This window comes from Nymphalis io, chromosome 30, assembly GCF_905147045.1.
Source record: "Nymphalis io chromosome 30, ilAglIoxx1.1, whole genome shotgun sequence".
Taxonomy (NCBI): domain Eukaryota; kingdom Metazoa; phylum Arthropoda; class Insecta; order Lepidoptera; family Nymphalidae; genus Nymphalis; species Nymphalis io.
In genome coordinates, this window is record NC_065917.1 from 3554141 (window position 1) to 3572893 (window position 18753).

General features: G+C 33.1%; 2 protein-coding genes across 2 annotated transcripts; both read right to left on the reverse strand.

Annotated features, from left to right (window-relative positions):
- Positions 1 to 896: 896 nt before the first annotated feature.
- LOC126780029 (protein artemis-like) lies at positions 897 to 4157 on the reverse strand. The gene is made up of 3 exons (XM_050504278.1): positions 3759 to 4157; positions 2730 to 3183; positions 897 to 2141 (listed from the first exon to the last, which is right to left on the reverse strand). The coding sequence occupies exons 1-3, from the start codon at positions 4045 to 4047 to the stop codon at positions 1724 to 1726; spliced, it is 1161 nt and encodes a 386-aa protein (XP_050360235.1). The 5' UTR covers positions 4048 to 4157; the 3' UTR covers positions 897 to 1723.
- A 6704-nt stretch (positions 4158 to 10861) lies between these two features.
- LOC126780028 (protein artemis-like) lies at positions 10862 to 13718 on the reverse strand. The gene is made up of 3 exons (XM_050504277.1): positions 13321 to 13718; positions 12292 to 12745; positions 10862 to 11706 (listed from the first exon to the last, which is right to left on the reverse strand). Exons 1-3 carry the CDS (start codon positions 13607 to 13609, stop codon positions 11289 to 11291), a joined length of 1161 nt encoding a protein of 386 aa, XP_050360234.1. The 5' UTR covers positions 13610 to 13718; the 3' UTR covers positions 10862 to 11288.
- Between the last annotated feature and the right edge of the window lie 5035 nt (positions 13719 to 18753).

An 18753-nucleotide genomic window follows, 5' to 3' on the forward strand; every position in this document is an offset into this window, starting at 1 on the left:
AACGTCCTGGTTAAACCAAATATTTCGTACTTAATTTAAGTATGGGGCAGTGCTGTCAAAACAAAATTAGCTGACGTCCAAGCTGCATAAAACAAAATCAAAATTATCAAAATGCTCTTCAATTATCCATATTTTACTCCAACCATTAAAATCTATACCGAAACCAAAATAATGAATATTCGACATTTATATATTTATAATATTTGCATCTTTATCAAAAAAACCTTTGAAAAAAGTGTCGTACCAAACTAACTTTTACTAAAATAAAACAACAGTCTAAACGCAGCACGCGTCGAGCGAGTCTCATTGTCCTACCAAAGATAAAAACGAACTATAGCAAAAAAATTATCACAAATTATAATTTGAACGGATCATTTAATTATGTAATTGTAATTATGTAATAATACGATTGATAATTTTTTTAATTTTACTAATTTTACTTTTTAATTAATTATATTTTTCAACGATGTATGTATACCTAATTTGCCTTTATTTACGAGTAAAATAAGATTTATAACTTTTTTATGTTAAGGGTTATCGGACGGGCAAATAGGCCTCGGCCCGCCCATGCAGGCCTTTCTTCTCTAGGCAGATTACCAGGGTTCTAAGTACCTCCCTAGTCGCGGCGGGCGGAGAAGGAGCGCATATCGCCTCTTTCTTCTTCTCGGTCGGGACTCCAGGTCACTGCTGAGAATCTTCGACAGAAAAACATTAAGTTTTTATTGGACCTGGGGGTTTGTAACTAGGATCTCCGGCCTTATATCTAGCCACTAGACCAACGAGGCAGTCAGTTTTATACAAAATATATAAATATATATCTTCCATTTATCCAATACTAACAAAATCCTATAGATGTTGCCAGAGATATTAAAATAAATACCAAATTTTTGATAACAAATTACTTTAATATTATTTATCAAAGTTAGTACATAAGATTTTTATACCTTTTACATTTTAATGATCACACTTGAATACCATATATTTATATTATTTTAATCCTAAATCGTAGATTGTGATACTGCTAGTAATGGCAGTTACGTTAATATAAATTAAAGATATGATACTCCACAGGCACGGACAACACGTCCGTTGAGATACAAATACGTGATATATATATCACACACAAAAACACTCTCATCATATTATTTCATATAACATAGTAGAATACACATTAGATATACAATTGTACTATATCCCGAGGGCGGAAGGAGTAAAGAAAAAAAAACCTTATATTTACATATTCCATGCAATATGCTAATAGGTCTGTTATATAACACACTACATACAATTCTCGATTAATATATTTATAATATAATACTATTTATAACGCATCTTTACATAAACAAATAAATATCATTGGAGTGACTGTCTGTGATTTCGAAATAATTGTTTTACTTACTGTCTTTTTCAGTTAGTGTGGCTATTTGCGAGTTAGCAAAACAATCTTTTTTTCTATTTTCGTTTACTGCTGCTACCTTACAATTTAAATATCTTATATGTATAATTCAAATATGCATTATGTACTTTAAAATATAAACAAAAAAAATCATGGTATAATATACGACTTTAAAAAATCTCGACCAATGTTGTCATATCAAAATTTATTTGTCTTTACTCCTTCAGTTGGAATAGACTTTACGATGCTGCATATGTTGAAGAACTTGTTCATCTATATAACAAATATGTCACCTTGTTCTTAATTACAAAACAGCATCATTTTTATTTATCCAAACATCAATTTCTTCAAATCATCATCGACTCTTTTAGGTATCTTAACTCTTTTTTTGCCAATTCTACTATAATAACAGAGCTCATTTCTTTCAAGCTTTCCTGCATATTCATGAGGATAACCAATTATTCTATTCGGTGCAAAATAATCAACAAAATAATCTATCTCTCTTAAAGTACAATGAGTAGCGAAACACACGTCCAGCCGCTGCTCCTGGGTCACGCGCGAAACTGAGCATTTTCCATCTTTGTAATTCTGCCATGGCATAGGGAATACATCTACAAGTAAGTAATTATTATGACATTTCTGTACGCATGAGGTGTGTGAACTATCCTCGCTTCTGTTTCTACATAAATGTATTCTAGTAGATTCTTCGTTATTTGTCACCCCGGGCACTAATTCCTGTATTGAACTGAAAAACAAACACATCTCTTTAAGATAACATAACTTATATATTGAATATGAAGAAAAACTTGTACTATATATCTAAAACTTTTTACTCGGTGGTAGGGTTTTGTGCAAGCCACAAGTTGTGACCATCCACTCATCAGTTCATTGCATTTCGGTTTAATGAGTGAGTGAGTCAGAGTATAGCAGAGCTACAAGGGACACAACATCTTAGTTCCCAAGACACATGGTGACACAGATTCAGATTTGCATTACATTATACAAAATGTCTACAGGCAGTGGTGACCAGTTACCATCAGTTTTGCCGCTGTCTACCACACCATAACTTTTATACTCCACCACTACCAATTTTATACTCTATTCTTATCGAAGGTCTAAAGACATGGAGTCTGGAGATGGAGTGGTCTAAAGAGTGGATTTAACCACTACGTACATCCAATGTCAAAGTGGTTAAGTTTTCACTCCTACTTTAATTAGAACAGTCTATAGTCAAGACTTGACTATATATCAATTCCCATATATCTATGCAAAATTCTAAAAATTTGCTTAAAGTAACAAAATTTGAATAATTTATTTAATAATCAAAAATTACCTGTAAAAACTCCATCTTTCCGAATGCACGAATACTTTCATGTTTAATTGTTTGTATATCTCATTAAAGACAAATTCATAATCATATTTATCAGATGTGTGTATTGCAATTGCATTATTCTCATTCCAGTTCAACCAACATCTAATTTCAAATATCATTCTTTGTACACCGTTAGATCGCTTCGTGAAGTTTTCGTAATCCAAATGCTGCATGGTTGTGTCAACGTACATCGCATCCAATTTTATGGGTTTATCGTCAACATGCAGATGCTTGAAGCTTGGCAAGTCTTTACGATTGATATGGTATTCTCCGATAAACAGAATGTTATGTGTCGTTGTTGAGAATAAAAACATTGTTGATGCAGCGCTGTGACTGGCTGGTATCAATGTGACAGTGAGACACAATTCCGGTATGTCTCGTTCAGGCAAACCAGGCAATGATATTTGTGTCGAGCCTAAAATTTTGAAATAAAACAACAATTGTAACAATTCAAAAGCACTTGTTAGCTTATAAAAAACTTTGTTTGTTATAATTTACTGTGTAACTTCGTATTACACGTCTTGTTGGTCTAGTGGCTTATATAAGACCGCAGATATTGAGGTCCTGGGTTAAAAAGCCCTGGGCCCAATTCGGGCTACCAAGAAGTTATTGATTTTTATTGTCGAAAATTTCTCAGTAGCAACTGAGTCTAGAAGTTAGAAGTGTGTACAATTCCATGGCTCGTAAAGCTTGTATTGGCACAGAGGTAGCTCGGCACAGAGTTGTCTCATATATGCACTCTCTATTCCCTAAATCTCATATTCCGATTCGATGGCAAATACAACAAAACGGAAAAGAGTTCAAGCACAGGACCAACGGCTTTACGTGCTTCCAAAGGAATGGAAGTATACACTTCCAACTTTCGCACTCTGGTCTACGAGTAAGAATCTTCAACAAAAAACGCGTTTATCATCGGCGTTATGATAATGTACAATATTTCGAGCAAAGATATGTTTAATGATTAAGATTTGTATGATAACAATAACATACCCATTTTTAGAGCTCGAACGCATTTCATAATTCTCTCATCATGTTTGTCGTCATTTATAATAGCTGCTGTCAGCTCGGTCGTATATATTGTGATGTTCTTCTTCAACAAAACGTCTAATAGCTGAGCTGAATGTAGCCTTTGTATGTGGTCTGAGTTATAATGGCTCAGGAAGTAAGCTCTAGCGTTTCGACGTTCAGCTTTTTCGAAGTTATCAACATACACACCCGGGATCTCTTTAATTTTTCCATGGAAAGGACTTTTCATTAGATACCGTATGGATGACATCATTTTTAATATATAAAAGTATTTATGTATCAGTACTGGCTTTATTTTTTAGGTAATGGCTTCAGTTTCGATTTACACCCTTTTCTTTTGTTGATCGTATTCGGTATTGCCAACAGTGATAAATGATTTTAATTTGAAATTTTAACTGTCAATTTCGAACGCGACAGTATTGGTAATGAATCTTCTTCCATTAGAAGTTATTATCTATGGCGAATTGTTGTATTTTTTTTTGAAAAGCAAAATATTGCACTCCATTCGTATTAGGTGTTCTGTAAACTTAAAATAATACTTTTAACATTATTAAAATAATGATGAAAAGATGTTGAGAATTACAACGCAAACGCGAAGTATTTTTTTTAATTCATATTATCTCATTAATCAAAATAATTAAATAATCAATTTAGTTTGTGCTTGTTTGGCTATTTTTTATTTAAGAATATGTGTATGATAATATGTACTAGTTTCCTAGAAGTCATTTTAACTATTACGATTCCAATAATATAACCAAAATCAATAATAACAACAATGACATTATACATATAAAGTGAAGCAGATAATATGTAACTAGCGCGCGTAATTTGATGACTCAAACGTCCCATTTGTTCAACGGGTGATTTATGACCTATTGTTGTATATTAGAGAGGTGCTCTAAACGAATGGAGAATAAATAAATTAATATAAGTAATTAAAAAAAAATTATTTTAGTTTTGTCACAATATTAAGATATTTTAAAACAGGTATTTGTTTATTAATTTGTATATAATATGAAATATAAAATATTTGCAAAGAATATAAAGTTACCTAAACTTCCGATAGAGATATTATTATAATGCAAAGTAAAGTAACGAAAAAAATATTATTTAATTTTTAAGCATTAGTATAAAACTCAAAATATAGATTACTTTTATGCATAGCAACACTCAAGTTATTATTTTGAAAATAAGACAAGAGTAAGACTTTCGTCTCTGATCTTTCGAGCTAATTGGGCCCGAGTTAAATTAATGATTTCACAACATATATTTATTAAAATTAATGCAAAAAAAAACAATGTTTTACAACAATGAAATATGTCGTTCCTTACCTTATCATTAATTCATTAACCCACTCATTCATAATAGATAGTAGTCTTTATTTTATTTTTTGTACTTTTGTATATGAGGTTTGTTACTTGAATAAATAAATTATTGTTATTATTATAATTTCCTCCTCACTACTTTAACTCAAGTGTTATGTCAATTCAAGGCGTAACGTAGTTTCGAAGGTGTAGAGAAATAAAAGATGCGTTAGGCTCTTAATCAAAATTGCATGTAATGTCTTAAACGAATGTACAGAGGAGAAGGGGTGCGGGTACAAGATTTAAATTTAACTAATCGCGGCCGATAAAATGTATGACGTTGTGTTTGGTTAAGTTGGAGTTTGAGAGATGTCGCTACCCGTCCTTAATTGGATAGGAAGTATGAACATTTACTAATATTATAAATGCGAAAGTGTTACGAAACAATAAAATTTGTTATAAAGTTTTAAAATTAAATTTTATACAATTACAAAATAAATCAATTATTGTCTTTTATGTCAAAAATACTTCGGTCTATGGCTGCATTTTATAAGACGACGGTCATATGAAGCGAACGTGTAGTACTGGTATTTTTGTATATATATTGGAGTTTCTTCGGATTCTTATCAAGAAGTCTGTCTCGAATTAAATTCGGATTATATATTTAGACGATGGTCTGCAAAAAGGTTTTTATTTAGACAAACTGAAATTAATCTTGGCTGTTTAAAGCAAAATCATAGCTCATGTTAATACGAGGCATGCCTTTTAAGTTTTGTCATTTGAAGAAAAAAACACAACTAGAACCTTATAGTACTTTTTATTGTTTTTAAAGGTATTCACCACGTAGCTTAATACACTTTTCCATTCGCTCAAATCAGTTATTATAACATTTATTCCACTCTAAAGTGGTGGTGTTCAAAATGGCTGACTTGAAAGCGTCGACTGCTTCTTCACCGGACTGGAACCTTTGATCAGAAGACTTTTCTTAAATTTAGGAATGTAAAGAAATCGTTAGGGCTTGGTTCAGGACTGTATGGAGGATGGTCAAGAATTTCTACTTTTTCTTGCTTCAAATACTCAATCGTTTGACGAGCGCTGTGTGAGCTTGCGTTGTCGTGGTGCAGGATGATGCGTCGCTTTGAGTTAGATTTTCGAAGTTCGGCGATGACTTGTAGTAAACAAACTGTGGTATACCACTCTGCGTTAACCGTTCTACGATCTTCAAGTGCAATAGTCGCAACGTGGCCGGTTTTTCCAACGAACGTGGCCACCATCTTCTTTGAAGTGCTTCGAGAACGAACAACTTTAGTCGGCTTTGGCTTCCAAGATTTGCCACCACTGATGATGTCGTAGAAGTGATTTGACTCTCCTCGGTTGAACCTTTGCAGAGTTTTCTTACACCATCTGACGCGGGCCGCCTTGTAATCGTTGGAAAGCAGATGCGGTATCCAACGGCAAACTAGCTTTCTCACACCAAGTGCTTCATGCAAGATCTTCTGAATAGTTGTCCCTGAGATGCCTAATAGAGCCTCTATCTCTCGATACGACACATGACGATCTTCGAGAATTAGTCGTCTCACGACAATGATGTTATCTTCAGTGAAGGCGGATTTTGGGCGTCCTTCGCGAGATTTGTCACTAACACTAGTATGTCCACGCTGGAATTCTAAATACCAGCGTTCGACAGTCCGCAGACATGGGACTTCATCACTGAACACAAATGTTAACTCTTCAAAACACTGAAGCCGTGTCAGGCCTCTTCTAAAGTTGTAGAAAATTATAGCACGAACATTTTCCTTAAAAAGATTCATTTTCGTAAGTAACCTGAGAGATTCCAATCGAAGCTGTGACTAAACAATAGCATTAACCCGATACTTTCAACTGTTTTGAGATTCAAAATTTAAACACATTCGAATATAGAACAGTTACAAATTCAAACTTGCCGGGAAATAGGGAAGCGACAGAACTAAAAAGGCATACATTGTAGCGTCAATAGTACAAAGCTTCACGGGCCGCCTAGCGATGTAAAAGTCGCAGGTTCGATCTGACCCCTCGAGCTTCTGTTTTAATAGGAATATTAGTAAGTACCTAAAAAAGAGTATTGCTAGATTGTATCCTTATTATTTCGAATAGATAGGAGCGATTGGTAATCATATAAATAATAAAACTCGACTTGCTGCAATGAATTACAGCTTCGTCTTATAAAATGTCCTCCTGACATTAGGGAGTTAGGGAATAGAGAATGCACCTGTGTTTGTGCACTATAATATCTCCTGCGCAGTTGGCTAATCTCTCTGGAGACTGGCCGCCGTGGCCGAAATCGTCTTGAAGAAGTTATTATTATTATTAATTTTACTATAACACCTTCCGAATGGTGCACTTCAAATGGAAAAGTGCCTAGAGGCCTCGCGTCACTAAATCGATGCCTGACTTTAAGTGCTTTTCAAACTTGTGGCAGCAACTGATTATTTATTTACAGAAAAACTCATTTGTGTTTTATGAGTCGGTCCCGGGTTTTGAAAGCCTTTTAATCCGTAATTTGCAAGCCAATGATGACAATTCTATTATATAACGAAAACGAATCGTTTCTTGTTTATAAAACTGGACTGTTACATACAAAAGTTCAACATTTTGATAAGCTTTTATTTAACTTGCAATGTTTGTTAGTTTTTCAAAGTCAAATCTGGCATACGTAGCAAACCACTTGCTATATATATATACATAATAATTTGAAACACAGTTTATCTGAATCTACATACTTAGGAGGTAATAACTATCTATGGGTACGGCTGGAAAGATATGCAGTTGAAGTAGGAGCTGTCTACAACGGTACGGTAACACTAACTTCAGACTTTATCGATGTTTATTTCTGTCGCAACTGCGACAGAAAAAAAGTTAACTAAAGAAAAGATGACTACACAGTACAAACAAAAAATACGCTACCAGAGTATCCGATACCAAAAAAAATCAATTATTGATCATGTTAGTACCAATTTAATTAATGATAAATTTCATATACTGGCTATACTGGATTTTTCTATGTCCGATCATAGGCAGATTCACCTAGAAATTAAAAAAAATAAACCACCTCAAAACATTCTTTCTTAATATAATGCCATAGACTATAATATACTTTATACTACAATCAAATAAAGTAGGACACGAGGAATTGGGAAGTGATTATTCACGTTTGGAAGCGAAAATAAAGTTTATCACAGAACAAAAAAAAAATAACGAAGGTTAAAGTTCTGAACCCACCCAAAAAAGATTGGATTAACAAAAATGTAATCAATGAAATTAGTAACAAAAATATCCTATTTTCACAAATCCAAAAAAAAAACAAATAATAACACGTTGAAGGAAGAATTTGTTTAAATGAAAGATCATGTAGCTAGACTAATTGCAGACACAAAAGAATCTTACTATTGCAAAGAATTTAACAGATGTTCGAAAAAACTAGAAAGGATGTGGAAGTTAGTAAACACTAGTAAATCACAAAATTACAAAAAGTTGTGCTCCTCCAAAAATCTTATTAAACTCAACATTAATTACTGAGCCTCACGAAATATGTAATGCATTTAATGATTACTTCTCCACAATAGGGCCCCTCTTAGCACAAAAAATACCAAAAATATTCCATGAAAATATTAGCAATGCCTTAACAAACATCCATGAAACTAATTCTAAATTATCTATTTTTGATTTAACGACTAATAACGAAATTATTGTAGTGTCGGGGCAGATGGGACAAGCACTAAGATTTGACTGAATGTTTCAATACATTATTTATGAACGGAGTATTTACTGACACAATGAAAATTGCAAAGGTCAAAAACTCCAACTACCTATTTACAAATCGGGACAAAAATGTGATCCAGGAAATTATCGGCCAATTTCTGTTTTACTTGTTAGCAACCATTGATCTTATCACAAAAATCAAACAAAATAAAAATAAAGATAATAAAAACATAGCGTTAGGAATCTTTATTGACTTGAAGAAAGCTTTTGATACTGCCAGTCAAAATTAACCTTAAAAAAAAAACTAGAAAGTATAGGGATCACTGGTAATGCCTTAAAAATATTTGAATCTTATTTAACAAACAGAACACAAGTAGTCCGAATAGAAAAATTCCCAAGTGATGCTTTACCTATTACATGTGGTGTACCACAAGGATACACATAGGAAGGAAGGACCTTTGCTCTCTTTGACGTATATTAATACATAGATAAAATAGGATTCGGTTTTTTTTTTTTTTAATTTTTTTAAAATTGACAATATACCATTGGAACAAAAAATACAGAAAAATACGTAGGCCTGCGAATAGACAACAATATACCTGCTATAAAATATAAGCTTACTTATAATGCTTTCATACTGAATGCATTATAAGTAAGCTTTCATTACTACTTGGCTCTTTCCTAAATATGATGCGCTGTATCTCGCGTCGGTTACGACACATTATCTATAACGTCCTGGTTAAACCAAATATTTCGTACTTAATTTAAGTATGGGGCAGTGCTGTCAAAACAAAATTAGCTGACGTCCAAGCTGCATAAAACAAAATCAAAATTATCAAAATGCTCTTCAATTACCCATATTTTACTCCAACCATTAAAATCTATACCGAAACCAAAATAATGAATATTCGACATTTATATATTTATAATATTTGCATCTTTATCAAAAAAACCTTTGAAAAAAGTGTCGTACCAAACTAACTTTTACTAAAATAAAACAACAGTCTAAACGCAGCACGCGTCGAGCGAGTCTCATTGTCCTACCAAAGATAAAAACGAACTATAGCAAAAAAATTATCACAAATTATAATTTGAACGGATCATTTAATTATGTAATTGTAATTATGTAATAATACGATTGATAATTTTTTTAATTTTACTAATTTTACTTTTTAATTAATTATATTTTTCAACGATGTATGTATACCTAATTTGCCTTTATTTACGAGTAAAATAAGATTTATAACTTTTTTATGTTAAGGGTTATCGGACGGGCAAATAGGCCTCGGCCCGCCCATGCAGGCCTTTCTTCTCTAGGCAGATTACCAGGGTTCTAAGTACCTCCCTAGTCGCGGCGGGCGGAGAAGGAGCGCATATCGCCTCTTTCTTCTTCTCGGTCGGGACTCCAGGTCACTGCTGAGAATCTTCGACAGAAAAACATTAAGTTTTTATTGGACCTGGGGGTTTGTAACTAGGATCTCCGGCCTTATATCTAGCCACTAGACCAACGAGGCAGTCAGTTTTATACAAAATATATAAATATATATCTTCCATTTATCCAATACTAACAAAATCCTATAGATGTTGCCAGAGATATTAAAATAAATACCAAATTTTTGATAACAAATTACTTTAATATTATTTATCAAAGTTAGTACATAAGATTTTTATACCTTTTACATTTTAATGATCACACTTGAATACCATATATTTATATTATTTTAATCCTAAATCGTAGATTGTGATACTGCTAGTAATGGCAGTTACGTTAATATAAATTAAAGATATGATACTCCACAGGCACGGACAACACGTCCGTTGAGATACAAATACGTGATATATATATCACACACAAAAACACTCTCATCATATTATTTCATATAACATAGTAGAATACACATTAGATATACAATTGTACTATATCCCGAGGGCGGAAGGAGTAAAGAAAAAAAAACCTTATATTTACATATTCCATGCAATATGCTAATAGGTCTGTTATATAACATACTACATACAATTCTCGATTAATATATTTATAATATAATACTATTTATAACGCATCTTTACATAAACAAATAAATATCATTGGAGTGACTGTCTGTGATTTCGAAATAATTGTTTTACTTACTGTCTTTTTCAGTTAGTGTGGCTATTTGCGAGTTAGCAAAACAATCTTTTTTTCTATTTTCGTTTACTGCTGCTACCTTACAATTTAAATATCTTATATGTATAATTCAAATATGCATTATGTACTTTAAAATATAAACAAAAAAAATCATGGTATAATATACGACTTTAAAAAATCTCGACCAATGTTGTCATATCAAAATTTATTTGTCTTTACTCCTTCAGTTGGAATAGACTTTACGATGCTGCATATGTTGAAGAACTTGTTCATCTATATAACAAATATGTCACCTTGTTCTTAATTACAAAACAGCATCATTTTTATTTATCCAAACATCAATTTCTTCAAATCATCATCGACTCTTTTAGGTATCTTAACTCTTTTTTTGCCAATTCTACTATAATAACAGAGCTCATTTCTTTCAAGCTTTCCTGCATATTCATGAGGATAACCAATTATTCTATTCGGTGCAAAATAATCAACAAAATAATCTATCTCTCTTAAAGTACAATGAGTAGCGAAACACACGTCCAGCCGCTGCTCCTGGGTCACGCGCGAAACTGAGCATTTTCCATCTTTGTAATTCTGCCATGGCATAGGGAATACATCTACAAGTAAGTAATTATTATGACATTTCTGTACGCATGAGGTGTGTGAACTATCCTCGCTTCTGTTTCTACATAAATGTATTCTAGTAGATTCTTCGTTATTTGTCACCCCGGGCACTAATTCCTGTATTGAACTGAAAAACAAACACATCTCTTTAAGATAACATAACTTATATATTGAATATGAAGAAAAACTTGTACTATATATCTAAAACTTTTTACTCGGTGGTAGGGTTTTGTGCAAGCCACAAGTTGTGACCATCCACTCATCAGTTCATTGCATTTCGGTTTAATGAGTGAGTGAGTCAGAGTATAGCAGAGCTACAAGGGACACAACATCTTAGTTCCCAAGACACATGGTGACACATCAGATTTGCATTACATTATACAAAATGTCTACAGGCAGTGGTGACCAGTTACCATCAGTTTTGCCGCTGTCTACCACACCATAACTTTTATACTCCACCACTACCAATTTTATACTCTATTCTTATCGAAGGTCTAAAGACATGGAGTCTGGAGATGGAGTGGTCTAAAGAGTGGATTTAACCACTAAGTACATCCAATGTCAAAGTGGTTAAGTTTTCACTCCTACTTTAATTAGAACAGTCTATAGTCAAGACTTGACTATATATCAATTCCCATATATCTATGCAAAATTCTAAAAATTTGCTTAAAGTAACAAAATTTGAATAATTTATTTAATAATCAAAAATTACCTGTAAAAACTCCATCTTTCCGAATGCACGAATACTTTCATGTTTAATTGTTTGTATATCTCATTAAAGACAAATTCATAATCATATTTATCAGATGTGTGTATTGCAATTGCATTATTCTCATTCCAGTTCAACCAACATCTAATTTCAAATATCATTCTTTGTACACCGTTAGATCGCTTCGTGAAGTTTTCGTAATCCAAATGCTGCATGGTTGTGTCAACGTACATCGCATCCAATTTTATGGGTTTATCGTCAACATGCAGATGCTTGAAGCTTGGCAAGTCTTTACGATTGATATGGTATTCTCCGATAAACAGAATGTTATGTGTCGTTGTTGAGAATAAAAACATTGTTGATGCAGCGCTGTGACTGGCTGGTATCAATGTGACAGTGAGACACAATTCCGGTATGTCTCGTTCAGGCAAACCAGGCAATGATATTTGTGTCGAGCCTAAAATTTTGAAATAAAACAACAATTGTAACAATTCAAAAGCACTTGTTAGCTTATAAAAAACTTTGTTTGTTATAATTTACTGTGTAACTTCGTATTACACGTCTTGTTGGTCTAGTGGCTTATATAAGACCGCAGATATTGAGGTCCTGGGTTAAAAAGCCCTGGGCCCAATTCGGGCTACCAAGAAGTTATTGATTTTTATTGTCGAAAATTTCTCAGTAGCAACTGAGTCTAGAAGTTAGAAGTGTGTACAATTCCATGGCTCGTAAAGCTTGTATTGGCACAGAGGTAGCTCGGCACAGAGTTGTCTCATATATGCACTCTCTATTCCCTAAATCTCATATTCCGATTCGATGGCAAATACAACAAAACGGAAAAGAGTTCAAGCACAGGACCAACGGCTTTACGTGCTTCCAAAGGAATGGAAGTATACACTTCCAACTTTCGCACTCTGGTCTACGAGTAAGAATCTTCAACAAAAAACGCGTTTATCATCGGCGTTATGATAATGTACAATATTTCGAGCAAAGATATGTTTAATGATTAAGATTTGAATGATAACAATAACATACCCATTTTTAGAGCTCGAACGCATTTCATAATTCTCTCATCATGTTTGTCGTCATTTATAATAGCTGCTGTCAGCTCGGTCGTATATATTGTGATGTTCTTCTTCAACAAAACGTCTAATAGCTGAGCTGAATGTAGCCTTTGTATGTGGTCTGAGTTATAATGGCTCAGGAAGTAAGCTCTAGCGTTTCGACGTTCAGCTTTTTCGAAGTTATCAACATACACACCCGGGATCTCTTTAATTTTTCCATGGAAAGGACTTTTCATTAGATACCGTATGGATGACATCATTTTTAATATATAAAAGTATTTATGTATCAGTACTGGCTTTATTTTTTAGGTAATGGCTTCAGTTTCGATTTACACCCTTTTCTTTTGTTGATCGTATTCGGTATTGCCAACAGTGATAAATGATTTTAATTTGAAATTTTAACTGTCAATTTCGAACGCGACAGTATTGGTAATGAATCTTCTTCCATTAGAAGTTATTATCTATGGCGAATTGTTGTATTTTTTTTTTGAAAAGCAAAATATTGCACTCCATTCGTATTAGGTGTTCTGTAAACTTAAAATAATACTTTTAACATTATTAAAATAATGATGAAAAGATGTTGAGAATTACAACGCAAACGCGAAGTATTTTTTTTAATTCATATTATCTCATTACTCAAAATAATTAAATAATCAATTTAGTTTGTGCTTGTTTGGCTATTTTTTATTTAAGAATATGTGTATGATAATATGTACTAGTTTCCTAGAAGTCATTTTAACTATTACGATTCCAATAATATAACCAAAATCAATAATAACAACAATGACATTATACATATAAAGTGAAGCAGATAATATGTAACTAGCGCGCGTAATTTGATGACTCAAACGTCCCATTTGTTCAACGGGTGATTTATGACCTTTTGTTGTATATTAGAGAGGTGCTCTAAACGAATGGAGAATAAATAAATTAATATAAGTAATTAAAAAAAATATATTTTAGTTTTGTCACAATATCAAGATATTTTAAAACAGGTATTTGTTTATTAATTTGTATATAATATGAAATATAAAATATTTGCAAAGAATATAAAGTTACCTAAACTTCCGATAGAGATATTATTATAATGCAAAGTAAAGTAACGAAAAAAATATTATTTAATTTTTAAGCATTAGTATAAAACTCAAAATATAGATTACTTTTATGCATAGCAACACTCGAGTTATTATTTTGAAAATAAGACAAGAGTAAGACTTTCGTCTCTGATCTTTCGAGCTAATTGGGCCCGAGTTAAATTAATGATTTCACAACATATATTTATTAAAATTAATGCAAAAAAAAACAATGTTTTACAACAATGAAATATGTCGTTCCTTACCTTATCATTAATTCATTAACCCACTCATTCATAATAGATAGTAGTCTTTATTTTATTTTTTGTACTTTTGTATATGAGGTTTGTTACTTGAATAAATAAATTATTGTTATTATTATAATTTCCTCCTCACTACTTTAACTCAAGTGTTATGTCAATTCAAGGCGTAACGTAGTTTCGAAGGTGTAGAGAAATAAAAGATGCGTTAGGCTCTCAATCAAAATTGCATGTAATGTCTTAAACGAATGTACAGAGGAGAAGGGGTGCGGGTACAAGATTTAAATTTAACTAATCGCGGCCGATAAAATGTATGACGTTGTGTTTGGTTAAGTTGGAGTTTGAGAGATGTCGCTACCCGTCCTTAATTGGATAGGAAGTATGAACATTTACTAATATTATAAATGCGAAAGTGTTACGAAACAATAAAATTTGTTATAAAGTTTTAAAATTAAATTTTATACAATTACAAAATAAATCAATTATTGTCTTTTATGTCAAAAATACTTCGGTCTATGGCTGCATTTTATAAGACGACGGTCATATGAAGCGAACGTGTAGTACTGGTATTTTTGTATATATATTGGAGTTTCTTCGGATTCTTATCAAGAAGTCTGTCTCGAATTAAATTCGGATTATATATTTAGACGATGGTCTGCAAAAAGGTTTTTATTTAGACAAACTGAAATTAATCTTGGCTGTTTAAAGCAAAATCATAGCTCATGTTAATACGAGGCATGCCTTTTAAGTTTTGTCATTTGAAGAAAAAAACACAACTAGAACCTTATAGTACTTTTTATTGTTTTTAAAGGTATTCACCACGTAGCTTAATACACTTTTCCATTCGCTCAAATCAGTTATTATAACATTTATTCCACTCTAAAGTGGTGGTGTTCAAAATGGCTGACTTGAAAGCGTCGACTGCTTCTTCACCGGACTGGAACCTTTGATCAGAAGACTTTTCTTAAATTTAGGAATGTAAAGAAATCGTTAGGGCTTGGTTCAGGACTGTATGGAGGATGGTCAAGAATTTCTACTTTTTCTTGCTTCAAATACTCAATCGTTTGACGAGCGCTGTGTGAGCTTGCGTTGTCGTGGTGCAGGATGATGCGTCGCTTTGAGTTAGATTTTCGAAGTTCGGCGATGACTTGTAGTAAACAAACTGTGGTATACCACTCTGCGTTAACCGTTCTACGATCTTCAAGTGCAATAGTCGCAACGTGGCCGGTTTTTCCAACGAACGTGGCCACCATCTTCTTTGAAGTGCTTCGAGAACGAACAACTTTAGTCGGCTTTGGCTTCCAAGATTTGCCACCACTGATGATGTCGTAGAAGTGATTTGACTCTCCTCGGTTGAACCTTTGCAGAGTTTTCTTACACCATCTGACGCGGGCCGCCTTGTAATCGTTGGAAAGCAGATGCGGTATCCAACGGCAAACTAGCTTTCTCACACCAAGTGCTTCATGCAAGATCTTCTGAATAGTTGTCCCTGAGATGCCTAATAGAGCCTCTATCTCTCGATACGACACATGACGATCTTCGAGAATTAGTCGTCTCACGACAATGATGTTATCTTCAGTGAAGGCGGATTTTGGGCGTCCTTCGCGAGATTTGTCACTAACACTAGTATGTCCACGCTGGAATTCTAAATACCAGCGTTCGACAGTCCGCAGACATGGGACTTCATCACTGAACACAAATGTTAACTCTTCAAAACACTGAAGCCGTGTCAGGCCTCTTCTAAAGTTGTAGAAAATTATAGCACGAACATTTTCCTTAAAAAGATTCATTTTCGTAAGTAACCTGAGAGATTCCAATCGAAGCTGTGACTAAACAATAGCATTAACCCGATACTTTCAACTGTTTTGAGATTCAAAATTTAAACACATTCGAATATAGAACAGTTACAAATTCAAACTTGCCGGGAAATAGGGAAGCGACAGAACTAAAAAGGCATACATTGTAGCGTCAATAGTACAAAGCTTCACGGGCCGCCTAGCGATGTAAAAGTCGCAGGTTCGATCTGACCCCTCGAGCTTCTGTTTTAATAGGAATATTAGTAAGTACCTAAAAAAGAGTATTGCTAGATTGTATCCTTATTATTTCGAATAGATAGGAGCGATTGGTAATCATATAAATAATAAAACTCGACTTGCTGCAATGAATTACAGCTTCGTCTTATAAAATGTCCTCCTGACATTAGGGAGTTAGGGAATAGAGAATGCACCTGTGTTTGTGCACTATAATATCTCCTGCGCAGTTGGCTAATCTCTCTGGAGACTGGCCGCCGTGGCCGAAATCGTCTTGAAGAAGTTATTATTATTATTAATTTTACTATAACACCTTCCGAATGGTGCACTTCAAATGGAAAAGTGCCTAGAGGCCTCGCGTCACTAAATCGATGCCTGACTTTAAGTGCTTTTCAAACTTGTGGCAGCAACTGATTATTTATTTACAGAAAAACTCATTTGTGTTTTATGAGTCGGTCCCGGGTTTTGAAAGCCTTTTAATCCGTAATTTGCAAGCCAATGATGACAATTCTATTATATAACGAAAACGAATCGTTTCTTGATTATAAAACTGGACTGTTACATACAAAAGTTCAACATTTTGATAAGCTTTTATTTAACTTGCAATGTTTGTTAGTTTTTCAAAGTCAAATCTGGCATACTTAGCAAACCACTTGCTATATATATATACATAATAATTTGAAACACAGTTTATCTGAATCTACATACTTAGGAGGTAATAACTATCTATGGGTACGGCTGGAAAGATATGCAGTTGAAGTAGGAGCTGTCTACAACGGTACGGTAACACTAACTTCAGACTTTATCGATGTTTATTTCTGTCGCAACTGCGACAGAAAAAAAGTTAACTAAAGAAAAGATGACTACACAGTACAAACAAAAAATACGCTACCAGAGTATCCGATACCAAAAAAAATCAATTATTGATCATGTTAGTACCAATTTAATTAATGATAAATTTCATATACTGGCTATACTGGATTTTTCTATGTCCGATCATAGGCAGATTCACCTAGAAATTAAAAAAAATAAACCACCTCAAAACATTCTTTCTCAATATAATGCCATAGACTATAATATACTTTATACTACAATCAAATAAAGTAGGACACGAGGAATTGGGAAGTGATTATTCACGTTTGGAAGCGAAAATAAAGTTTATCACAGAACAAAAAAAAAATAACGAAGGTTAAAGTTCTGAACCCACCCAAAAAAGATTGGATTAACAAAAATGTAATCAATGAAATTAGTAACAAAAATATCCTATTTTCACAAATCCAAAAAAAAAACAAATAATAACACGTTGAAGGAAGAATTTGTTTAAATGAAAGATCATGTAGCTAGACTAATTGCAGACACAAAAGAATCTTACTATTGCAAAGAATTTAACAGATGTTCGAAAAAACTAGAAAGGATGTGGAAGTTAGTAAACACTAGTAAATCACAAAATTACAAAAAGTTGTGCTCCTCCAAAAATCTTATTAAACTCAACATTAATTACTGAGCCTCACGAAATATGTAATGCATTTAATGATTACTTCTCCACAATAGGGCCCCTCTTAGCACAAAAAATACCAAAAATATTCCATGAAAATATTAGCAATGCCTTAACAAACATCCATGAAACTAATTCTAAATTATCTATTTTTGATTTAACGACTAATAACGAAATTATTGTAGTGTCGGGGCAGATGGGACAAGCACTAAGATTTGACTGAATGTTTCAATACATTATTTATGAACGGAGTATTTACTGACACAATGAAAATTGCAAAGGTCAAAAACTCCAACTACCTATTTACAAATCGGGACAAAAATGTGATCCAGGAAATTATCGGCCAATTTCTGTTTTACTTGTTAGCAACCATTGATCTTATCACAAAAATCAAACAAAATAAAAATAAAGATAATAAAAGCATAGCGTTAGGAATCTTTATTGACTTGAAGAAAGCTTTTGATACTGCCAGTCAAAATTAACCTTAAAAAAAAAACTAGAAAGTATAGGGATCACTGGTAATGCCTTAAAAATATTTGAATCTTA

Excerpts from the sequence above, each read along its gene's own strand:
- LOC126780029 (XM_050504278.1), bottom strand. The coding sequence starts at position 4,047 with ATGATGTCATCCATACGGTATCTAATGAAAAGTCCTTTCCATGGAAAA. Across the intron at positions 3,184-3,758 it reads CGTTCGAGCTCTAAAAATGG|GCTCGACACAAATATCATTG; the intron begins GTATGTTATTGT and ends TCAAAATTTTAG. Across the intron at positions 2,142-2,729 it reads GAAAGATGGAGTTTTTACAG|TTCAATACAGGAATTAGTGC; the intron begins GTAATTTTTGAT and ends TTTGTTTTTCAG.
- LOC126780028 (XM_050504277.1), bottom strand. The coding sequence starts at position 13,609 with ATGATGTCATCCATACGGTATCTAATGAAAAGTCCTTTCCATGGAAAA. Across the intron at positions 12,746-13,320 it reads CGTTCGAGCTCTAAAAATGG|GCTCGACACAAATATCATTG; the intron begins GTATGTTATTGT and ends TCAAAATTTTAG. Across the intron at positions 11,707-12,291 it reads GAAAGATGGAGTTTTTACAG|TTCAATACAGGAATTAGTGC; the intron begins GTAATTTTTGAT and ends TTTGTTTTTCAG.